Raw genomic sequence first — 11,707 nt, forward strand, 5'->3', positions numbered from 1 at the left:
ATGCAGCTTCATGAAAATTCAATAACAGTGTGAATCTTTTTTTTTAAAAAGAATAATTTTAAATGGATTAAGCAGCTTTAAATGTGCATTATCATTTCAACTGCTACAACTTTTCTATAAGTTTACAAAATTTTAGTCTTCGCTGGAGATGATCACCCTCCTTTTCTTTGACTGAGACAGACAATTCCATATACACACTACACTAATGATGACAGAGGCATTTTGCTCTGCTCAAACAGAATCTGACCAGATCAAAGCTTACACATTTTGATATCTTGTTCTGATAGTGAAGGAATGTCTAGAAGATTGACATGTTAGACACTGCATCTTTTTTTGTTGATTCAAAGCTAAGATTTGAAGAAGATTCAGTGTTGGGGTATTTACCTTCAAGTTTTTTTTCTTTGCTTTTGTACTAAGCTTTAGCATTCCAATTCAGTAGACAAGACATACAGAATCAATTTATTGTTCCATGATTTTTTCTTTCTTTAAATGGGTTGGAAGATGCACTTTTTTAGATGCTCTATGTATTTTTTTGTCATAATTTTGGCTTTTCAACCTTGTTCTTGCATAGTCAGCTGCTAGCTTCACAGCCCATTCTGCTGAGTGAATCAGTAGTGTGTAAAAAGTGAATATACATTATGCCTTACCAAACTGCTACCATAATACTGTTATTATATGCAGCTAGTAGCTGTCAAGCTGGTAAGAAAATTAATGATTATTCTAAACTGAATCAACTTAAAGGTATATTGTAAAAAATGACTAGTTTGTATTTCTAATTTCCTTTTGTAAAATTACTAAACAAATTTCTTCTTGAGTTCCTTTTATAAAAAGTAATAAAAAACTTATTTTTTCAGTTTTACAGTACACAAAGCAAACTTTGACAAATATGGGGGATTGGAGTTGGTACACTTTTAATGACTGACTCCAGAAGCCCTCCAAAAAACCTTAGACTTCATAACTCGGACTCCACAGCACTAGTTGAAAGAGCACAAAAAAAATTTCTTTCTGACATTATCCACTTCCATGTGTCAGGCACCTTTTCCATGACATCCACATCTGGTCAATGGGAAGATCTTATGGAAGTTCTGTGAAGTTGTATGAGTTGGTCACAGTCATACCCAAAATGATAGTTACAAACTTGATTGTGCTCACATTCTGTAAATACAAAAAAAGTATTAAATTCCGCTTTTAACATTGAAAGATTGCTTGTTCCACAATCTGTCATGTATTAACAAGACCATACTATAACTGAGATCGATCATGGGATGAACAATTGTCTTAAATAGTTTAATGGGACTGTCTTTTAATCTATAGCAAACCATATTTTGGAATCTGTTGAAAATCTCTTTATAACAATTTGTTAGGTGTTAATTTGTTAGATATTTCTTAGAGGGACAAACCTAAAACAATTTATAGCAAGAATCTTAGAGGATGCTTACTTTTTTAGTAATTGTTTTACATTTAGAAGTCATTCCCTCCAAGTGTTACAAGTAATACTCCTACATCATCAACTCAATCAAAGTACGAAGGTGCAAATGGCACATCTAGTAACTTAAATGCCAATGCTTGGACAAACCGGGCTTTAAAACAACTTCTTGATATGGGTTTTAAGGTAGACTTTATTTTTTGATTATCTATAAAAAAAAATTTATTCTTTTTCTAACACAAACTTGCAATGTTATTACTCTTATTGCAATCTTATCAATCTTATTACTCTTGTTATCAAGTTACTATAAGTTTAAAAAATTTTATTAAATAATTATACTTACCTTTTTTGCAGCGAGATCATGCAGAGAAAGCATTAAAAAATAATAATGGAATAATTGAAAGTGCAGTTAGTAAGTGTTTTTCTTGAATATATATAACTATTAATATCAGTTAAAATCTTTGTTATAAAAAGTACATTATACATTTTAAAAAACTTTGCATTAAGAATTTCTTGTTTAAAGTTTATTTAAAGTACTATTAAAAAAGAAAAAAAATTACAGAAGATATTTAACTAACTTTTTTTAATTTTATATAGGAAAAGTTATTCTTAAAAAATTTTGCATAAAATCATACTAATGTTCATACTTATGCATATGTTTTAACATACATGTATTTTTAAATGTTTTAACATGCATGTATTTTTAAATGTTATCTAACACATTAACAAGATAAATCAGTATGGAATAAAATAAAAAAGTATGGATTGTTGAAATGTACTTGGTTTGGTTAAGAATTAATGATTGCTTTTCTGACCCCTTAACTATATCAATTTTGTGACTTCCTCAAAAACTCTAACTGATAGTGTTATTCATCATTACTACAACAAATATCTTTTAAATGTTATTGAATACATTAAGAAAATAAATCAATAAAAAACTACAATCTAAATTAATCTAAAATCAAAGCAACAGCAATAATTATCAAAACTAATATTAAGTTTAATTTGTCATTTACTTTCATGAAAACTTTGATTGTGTAAGCTGTGTGATCAGGAGCCATATTTTGTGCAAACTGCACTATTCATTTCAATCAGTATGTCTGCTCATGAAATCATGCAGTTAATTTCATCTGTATTGATATTACAGAAATCTAATCATTCAAATTAAGGCAGCTTTAAATACTAACCTCTCATCTTTTACTTTGTGACCTTTGCACTTCATAGTAATTGCTCACTTTTCAGATTTAAGTTTTTTAACTAGTAATCTGCTATTCCTGTTTTTCTGCTTGAAAGTTACTTTCTTCCACTTTCCCATAGATTAAGAATTTCTCTCCTTTCACCTCCTGGAACCATCCCTCATCCTGTTATCTAAAACTTTGTTGCTTTGCTTACTGCTTTTCGATATCTTTTTATCTTTACTTTCAGATTAACATTAATAAAATAGTTATGAATAGCAGTTAATTTGAGAAGAAATTAGAACGAAACTCAATTTAACACTTTGTGTGCGAATTTTTTTGTAATATGAACTTGAGAGAGACATAAGAAAATGTCTAAATCATATATGATTATTTTTTTATGTTTAGAAAAAAAAAAAGAATTAAAATTGAATTATTCCATATTAACTTAGCTAATTTTCTAACCTTTTCGATTTTATTGAAATTTTGTGCAGTTGAATAACTCAATGAAAAAAATTATCCTGGAGAATTTGCACACTTAATTCTTAGCGGTTCTCAAGATAACCAATTTTTATATACCCCTTTAAGCCCGGTTTATCACTAACTAAAAAAATTAGATATAAAGTCTGTAGCTATAGTTATTCAAAACTAATGAGGTTATGCATTTAGAATAGGTTTTTCATGGAGAATCAGCTTTTAATAACTAAAGACTTAAAGTTAAAATGAAGAATCAGCTTTTAATAGCTAAAAACTGAGAAAGTTAAAAAAGTGTTAAGTTCTTTGCAAAACTTATTTATTCTTGGCTCAGCATGCTTTTCCACTGCTTTGACAAAAACAAAAAAAAATGAGGTATTTAAACTTTTTCTCTAAAGTAGTTTTAGTAGATCCCTTTCAAAAATTTTGATATTTTCTTTAGGAAATAATTAACTTTTACTTATAGCAAAAGTTCCACAAGTTCATTTATAATTTAAATCTAAACATCAATAGTTGTGACTTTGTAGAGAATTTTAACTTTGACGGTGTTCAGAATTTTTACTGGAATTATCTTCAGTGCACATTATATAAAGTTATATACTATAATATTAGACTGGAGAAAAGTTCGCAGCGTTTTTATCAGACTTTTATTTAAATAAAAACCAAGTCAGAACAATATATTTATCAATTATGTATTCGCCGTTGCTATTTACGGCCTCCTCTCACCTTTCGACTAATTTGTCGATACTGTTCCGCAACAAATCGGCCGGTCTGGTATCGAAGAAATTGTTGAGCCAGTTTTTAAGGTCCTCTTTATTGTCAAAGGTTTGATTATATCGAAATCATATGATTCGACCTTGAGCGAAAGAGATGGTAATCTGTGGGTGCAAGGTCCGGAGAATACAACGGATGCTGAAGGACCTCCCATTCGAGCTTTTGGAATGCAGCTTTGACGACTTGTGCAACTAGGGCTGACGTTGTCGTAAAAGAGTATGGTTTGGCTTTGTCGATGGAGTCTTTTCATTCGAGTAGCCTCTTTTACGCAGTGTAGCTTGGCTTTGGCGTATTTCGTGGAGGCACCAACCACTCTTTTCTTTGCTTCTCATTTATGTGTTGACACCATTTCTCATCTCCCGTGACAATTCGGTACAAACAGCGCTGTTTATGATGGCGTGTTACTCGATGACAGGCGAGATATTGCGATTTTTGTTGTTGTTTTCGTTAAGCTTGTGAGGCACCCAGACTCCAAATTCTTTTGCAAATCCTATTGAATTAAAATGATTGAAAACTGTTTTGTGATCGCTGTTAATTTTTTCGGCCAATTCACGACATGTTTGGTGATCGTTCTCCTTCAAAAGTGCTTTGAGACTCTTCGTCGAATGCAGAAGGCTTTCCACTGCAGGGCGTCTCATCGACGTCTAAATCACCGATATTGAACTTCGCAAACCATTTCCGTGCTGTAGAATTTCCTGTAACACCTCGATATAAATTGTAAATGTCAAAAATGTTGCTTTTTACCTTCTGGATATTCCATTTCTAGCCTAAAAAATAATGAAAAATTAAATTACTCAAAAAGTTCAATAGAGCTCTTTTTGCTCTACAAAACGAATAGCACAGTTTTGTAGAGCAGAAAGAGCGAGTGAATATTATACACTTTGTCAAACAGCTAAAAATCGTTGTAAAATAAAATAAAATATAAAAACGCTGCGAACTTTTTCCTCAGCCTAATATTAAAAAAATTCATCCGTTATTCATTTTGCATTATCTCTGTTGACATGAAAAATGGTAATATTAAAGCCAAAATACCTCAGATAAAGTAAATTGAGTATTTTTCATATGGTTGTGGTAGCCAAAACAAAAAAAAAAAAAAAAAAAACTTTAACTCATGCAGGCATCAAAGTTTTTTGCTATCTCCATGTGATGATATTGGGGGCACATTAAAAAGAGCCACAATAAAAGTAAGTCTTCAGAGAACATCAGATAGTCTAAAAAGTGTAAGACTAATATAAATATTTTGATTATAATATTGCACCCTTATGGCTCTGCTCAGTCTTATAGTAATTACTAAAGCTACTTTAGAAAAAATGTTTAAAAGTTTTTGTTTTTTTTTAGATTTTGTTAATTGACAATGCAGTGAGTTGCTTAACCAAATATAAAGATTTTTTGCAAAAAAACCTAACATCTTTTAATTTAAAGGCTTTTTACTTTTGAAAACAAGTTTCTCATAAAATTTTGGTTCTAAATGCTAAATTTCATTACTTTTGCCCAATTATATATACAGATTTCATTTAGATCTTCAACTGTACCAGTATTCAACAAAATCAAAGAAGTATGCTTAAACAGCCTTTTTGATCCAAGTTGACATGGAATTATTCCAATCTTATTGCGTTTATTTTTGTTGAAATCACTTAACAGCCTTTTCTGAGGCTTTATTTAATTTAATTCATCTTTGATACTTACTTAAAAGGACGTATTTTTTATATTAAAGGTGATCTCCTTATGGGAACTGAAAGTTCTGAAAAACAGTCTATTGAAAAGTCTTCTGATACAGAAAATACGAATACACTTAAGCTTAACCGCAAGCAGCGTCGTAAACTTCAACAAATGGCTGCGGAGCAATCTAATGAAGCAAACTGCAACCTAACTCCAAAAACACTAGTTAAGCTAGAATCCTTGTCTCCATTAGCTGTCAAAGAACCCACAAAGCCCAAAGGAGACGGTTTACTACCAACTCCACCACTTAGTCATAGACTGGTACCTGGTGAAAGTTCTATTTCAGTTCCAATTGAAAGAACTATTTCTCGACCATTAAAACCTACGGATACGTCCTCTAAAGGTTGCTTGACTTTACTCTTCCTCATTAACTTTAAATAATTTAAATTCTCATGGGTTTTGTAAAATCAAATTTATTGGTTCCTTTACAGGTGCATTTCAAAAAGTTGTGACGAGACCTGCTGTTTCTACACAAGAAAATATTACCGTTTCAGCGCCGCTGAATCCTATAGGCACACCTCGATCTCTGAGCAATGATGTAAACTATAGCATATCCTCTACAGTAGAAAATAGCTCTTTGCTTCAACCACCAATTAATCCAGTATTGCTAGCGCAAATGCACTTGCAAAAGTTAGGAATTAATGATTGCCTTTCTGAACCCACATCTATTCCATTTTCGTCTTCCTCAGAAACTGTTACTAATAATATGATTCATCATTATTTGCAACAAATATCTCAAGCACCAGACGTTGATACTTCAAAAGTCTCTTCTATTCTCTTTCCACAACATCATTTACCTTCATCATCATTGCAAATGCCAACGTCTTCGATTCATCTTTCCGGATTACTGCAACAATCATCCGTAGTGGTTTCTAGTTTTTCGGATGGTCCACAGCGATCCAAACTTTTGCAGTGGACACAACCTAATGCAGGTAGTCATAGTGGATCAACAACTCCACCATTTTGCGACGATAAGCCTTTTCAAGCAGTTGACCCTGTATCCGCAAAATGGGGAGTTATTGCAGCTCCACGGTTGTCTCCAACACCGGCAGAATTTAGACCTGGAGTACCGTGGAAGTCTCGTACTGATACTTTCGATAACCAGGAATTAAGACACGAGAATGTAAATCACAAAAAAAATGTTAGTCAAGTTATGAACACTACATCTACTGTTACAAGTAATGTTACTTCTTCAGTTCTTGTTTCTACAGTAAACAAATACCACCAAGATCGTTTGTCAAGGAAAACACCTCCGGGCCTTCAAAATATGGAGCCTAAAAGCAGGCAAGAAAATCAAATGTGCTGGTTAACGTTAAAAGGAATTACTTCAGCTGTAAGTTCTAATTATTCCATGTAGAACGAATATTTTAAGAAATTGCTTTTAACTTTTTTAAGGTTACTTTAGATATTTCTTTCTTTAACCGAATTTCCCTATGAGAGGTTTTTTTTTTTTTTTTTTGGTTTGTAGGGGAAATTGGTACGCTTTCCTATTTACGCAAAGTGAGCAAACATAGCATCCAAGTTTACACTAAAAGATTTAGCTTTTTCCAAAAAGAAATACTGAAAAAAAAAAAAAAATACTATTAGCACCTGCTTTTTTGGGTTTCTAGTGCTGCAGTTTCATGCGAATTTTAGATGAACTAGTAAAGAAAGATAAAACATGAAAGTTCCTTTAAAAAAATATCGATTTGTAAACTATTTAAATATTATCTAAAAATATTTCAAGATATCAAACTTGAAAAAGTTGTCCATGTCGAAAAAAATTTATGTCTATTAAATGTCTATTAACAGCCTTGTGATTAAATGTCTATTAACAGCTTTTAATGAAATATTTTCATAGCAATTTAAGAAAATTTCCGAATCGGTTTGGCATTTTACAACAGTTCTTACACATGCTTTACTGTTTTTAAAAAATTTGAAGTCAGCAAAATGAGGACAGTTTTCAAATTTTGTTTTTTGTAGTTCTAGTTTTATGTACCATAGATATTTTTTTAACGCTGTAACATTGTACTTCATTCTTAGGTTGATTCTACAAAAATTCGTCAGCTATGTTCTCAGTTTGGTACGCTTCTTCATTTACGTATGGTTGGTGACATAGTTTATGTTTGTTATGAGACTGCTAGTCAAGCACAAGATGCTTGCTTATCTCTCAACGGTAAAATTGTTCTTAACAATCAACTCACTGCTGAAGTTTCAACAGAATCAGAATGCTTTCAATTTATTTCAAGTGCTGAGATAACCCCTCAGCCTTTTTCTAATATTTCATCATTTGGTGGAATGTGGGCTTCTACGGGTCAAACTATATCAGCCCCGCCACTTCCTCACATCTATTCGCAACAAAACTTCCCAGCGGCATACGTTTCTCCCAATGCTGTTATGAACGGTGGGTTTAACCAATGGACCATGGGAGTAGCCCAACCTCTGTTTTCGAACTCTAATCAGCTCTGGACTGCCGCTCCACTTCAACAAACCTCGAATCTTTATCAATGCTTCACTCCCAGTAGTTGGCACCCTGCAGTTTCTTCGGATGTAACCCAGATTCATGCTTCTATGTTTAGTCCTGATATTGATCGGTGTTTACCTAGTGAATTACTTGTGAAATGCAAGGAGCCTACTTCATGAAAACGGCAGGATTTTAAGAGATGAGCATTTTACTGAAACCCTGAAAAACGGGTATCAACTTGTTTATCTGAATCTAACGTATTTAATGATCTTTCAATAATAACCTTCTTTGTTCTACGTGTTGCTTACAATGTTTACCCCCTGAAATACGGGGGTTTCTATGCAAAATATTTCTACAACTCTGAAACATGCTTAATAGTAGAATTATTTTCTGTTGTGTCCGTGTAAACATTTGTAAATGTTTTTAAACGAAAAATGTAAAATATCATCTTGTCTATTGAATTCGATACGTAATTAAACTCATTTCAATGGTTCTTTTTATTTTAAAGTGAACAAATTCTTTCCTCAAGAAACTGAGTTCTACGCCAGATAATTATCTTTAAATAATATTTCATCATTAAAAAGACCTTTGTGCTTTTCCGTTGACCTTATACCAGGCCTAACAACAACTTTTATATTCCCAAGTAAAGATAAAATAATTTTATCCACTTTAAAAGCCATTTATATCAATTGTTATGTCGACCAAAGTAAAAAAACTCTAAAAAATGTAAATTTAAGTACAAGGTGAGGCAAAATTAACTCCCCTATTTGAAAGAGCTGTTATTTTTTATTTTGATATTAACTGTCATTTTTTTTTACAGTTGTAAAGTAGAGTAGCACAAAATTAATTATGAGTTGATTCAATCCACAACATCGTGCAGAAATCGTGACTATTTTTATTCAAAAAAATAAGTCAGTTGTGTTAACTCAACGAGAATATTGAAAATGACATCGTAATCAATCAGCACCTGATAAGAAAACAATTCATGCTTTATCAAATCGATTTGAACAGTATTGAACAACTTTAGACTCACCATTCAGAAAGACCAAGAACCGCCCGCTATGAAGAAAATATCGCTCGTGTTCGTGAAAGTGTCGCAGAGTCACCAAAAGCATCAACAAGAAGACGTGCTCAACAATTAAACATTTCTCAGCGCTCTCTTCGACGAATTTTGAAAAAAAGATTTATACCTTTTCCCTTACAAAATCCAGTTAGTGCAAAAGCTGTTGCCCAGAGACCAAAATCAGCGTTTGAAGTACAGTAATGTCATTTTGAATCTTGCAAGAGAAATTGATAGTTTTAGTGAAAAAATGATAATAAGTGACGAAGTACATTTTCATCTCAGTGGCCATGTCAATAAACATAATTCTCGATTCTGGGGAAGTGAAAGCCCACAAATCATTCATGAAACATCATTGCATCCACAAAAAATAACAGTTTGGTGCGCTATTCATGCCAAAAATGTCATTGGACCTTATTTTTTTGAAGACGAATATGGGCAAACAACAACTGTTACTGGTGATAATTATCGACAAATGATCCGAGACTTTTTAATACCACAAATGGAAGAATAAAGTCTGGACAATATGTGGTTTCAACAGGATGGTGCCACACGACATACAGCCAAAGAAACAACACGGATTTTGAAAGAGCTTTTTCCAGGTCGATTAATTTCTCGTTTTGGTGATTTGCATTGACCTGCAAGATCACCTGATTTAACAGCTCAAGACTTCTTTTTATGGGGTTATTTTAAAAAAAAGGTGTACGTGAATAAACCACAAACTCTTGATCAACTGAAAAACAATATTCGACAAGAAATAGAAAACATACCGGTTAATACTCAAAAAAGTAATGAAAAATTCAATAAAAAGAGCTGATTTGTGTAGAACCGCTAAAGGCGGACATTTGATATCATTTTTGAAAATTGGCAAACAAAAAAATTTAAATGGTAAACAAACATATTATTTGAAAAAAAAATAAAAATCTTTATTTTATTTCAAAATTGTAAGCAAACCAAATGGGGGAGTTAATTTTGTTTCACCCTGTACAAATTAACGGCAAAAAAAAATAAGCATCGGCGTTTTAGTTTTCGTCTCTCAACTAATAATATCAAATAAAGTAGCAATTACAGTTCTTTTAAGATATCACATTCTCTAAAGTGTTAAAATAGAATTCTTCATGCGTTTAGAACACTAAAGCTTTAGGTGTAGCAAGTCTACATTCATACAAAGTTTAACTTAAAAGTCGTTATCAAAATAATTTTAACGGATGTAACTGAATAGCAAACAATTCTGTGCAATCACTTAAAAAGTTGAAATAAAATAACATTAGGCATGCAATTTTTTTCTGAAATCTTGTAACGTTTTATGTCTAAATATATTAAATCTTGCTTTCAATGACTGATATAGAAGTCAAACTGTAAAAACCAAATGCTGAGGTTCAGAAAAATTATCCTTTGAGTGAGCAGACTCAATAGATATTATTTGCAGTACATACTTCCCTCTATTTCTTAACGAAAGCTTATCAGTGATTCTAAAATAATGTTCACTGTAACAAACTCATAAAAATTCTTTTACCGAGTTAACAAATAGCAAAGTAAAGAAATTCATGAAAAATTCTATAGGCTGGTCAAACATCTACCATATAAATTCTCGCTACATGGATTATCAACCTAAGGTTGTATAGCAACTCGGGCAGAATCGAATTTCACAAAATAAAATCTGATGCAAAATTGTTGCGAACTTTACAACTTGTCAATAGATATTTTAAAATCCTTACATACTTTTTTATTTAAGCAGAGAGAATACTAGAAATATTTACTTAAGGTTCAAAAAAAAAAAAATTGGTGAAAGAGTCAAATTTTGCAAAATATAGCTAGAATCAAGATTTTTTAAGAACTCTGATGCAAAATAATCCTTAAAAAAATCTAATCCTGTCATATATTATTTGAAGTCATAGACTATTTGAAGTATCTTTTCTACCTCGTACATTTTCAACTTAACAGTTGCCTCTCACATACCAAAATCATTCATCGCCTGAAATGATATTCACACATGTTCAGCCATTTAGTATTGCATAAAGAGGGGCCGCCGAACATCATATTGCTTCTTACAGTTATAAAAAAAAATTAGAATATAGTAGCGAAAAATTACTATTTAAAACAAATTGTAAAATCTCGAGGATTAAAAAACTGAACGTTTGGAGAGACAATATATTAGTAAAAATGCAAGAGTGTCTATGCTGCTCCACCAACAGAATATATTAAAAAAAGAGGTCTGTGGAGAACACACACCAATAAATTGACCATTAACAATAAAAACAATAATTAAGTTACAAATACTACATTTAACAACATCCACATACAATATTTATATAATAAATATCACTTTCAACATGCTTCTTTCAACATGCTTCTCAATAAATAACTTTTTTGTATCACTTTTAACACAAACGATAAAGTTCGACCACTGAAATTCATGCTACTTTTTATATAAACATCTGGCGAAATAAATAATTATAAGATAGTTTATAAAGACGTTTTTCAAAAGTACCAAAAGTGGCGACAAATGCACAGAAATGCTTAGAATTAGCTTGTAATGACAATTCTGTGATTGTTTCGTCAACTTTGAGCCTTTCAACGAGATTTCTTTGAACCTTAGGACATTTTCTGTTGTAACCAATCAGGCTGAGCACAAA

General features: G+C 31.8%; 1 protein-coding gene across 2 annotated transcripts in view; it reads left to right on the forward strand.

The window, feature by feature from the left end:
- The window catches only part of LOC149878396 (uncharacterized), a 39,862-nt gene extending 31,369 nt beyond the window's left edge, over positions 1-8,493 (forward strand). For both annotated transcript variants that reach the window (XM_090072723.1, XM_090072722.1), the window contains exons 15-19: positions 1,466-1,612; positions 1,781-1,838; positions 5,564-5,911; positions 6,000-6,901; positions 7,591-8,493. In XM_090072723.1, the coding sequence (XP_089928849.1) occupies positions 1,466-1,612; positions 1,781-1,838; positions 5,564-5,911; positions 6,000-6,901; positions 7,591-8,190 (2,055 nt within the window). In that variant the 3' untranslated portion in view covers positions 8,191-8,493. The remainder of the gene's footprint in view (positions 1-1,465; positions 1,613-1,780; positions 1,839-5,563; positions 5,912-5,999; positions 6,902-7,590) is intronic.
- Positions 8,494-11,707: the final 3,214 nt, after the last annotated feature.

The sequence above is a fragment of the Hydra viridissima genome, unplaced genomic scaffold (assembly GCF_058129835.1).
Source record: "Hydra viridissima isolate aposymbiotic clone 2 unplaced genomic scaffold, HvirCarnegie_v1 scaffold_15, whole genome shotgun sequence".
In the NCBI taxonomy this organism is placed as follows: Eukaryota; Metazoa; Cnidaria; class Hydrozoa; order Anthoathecata; family Hydridae; genus Hydra; species Hydra viridissima.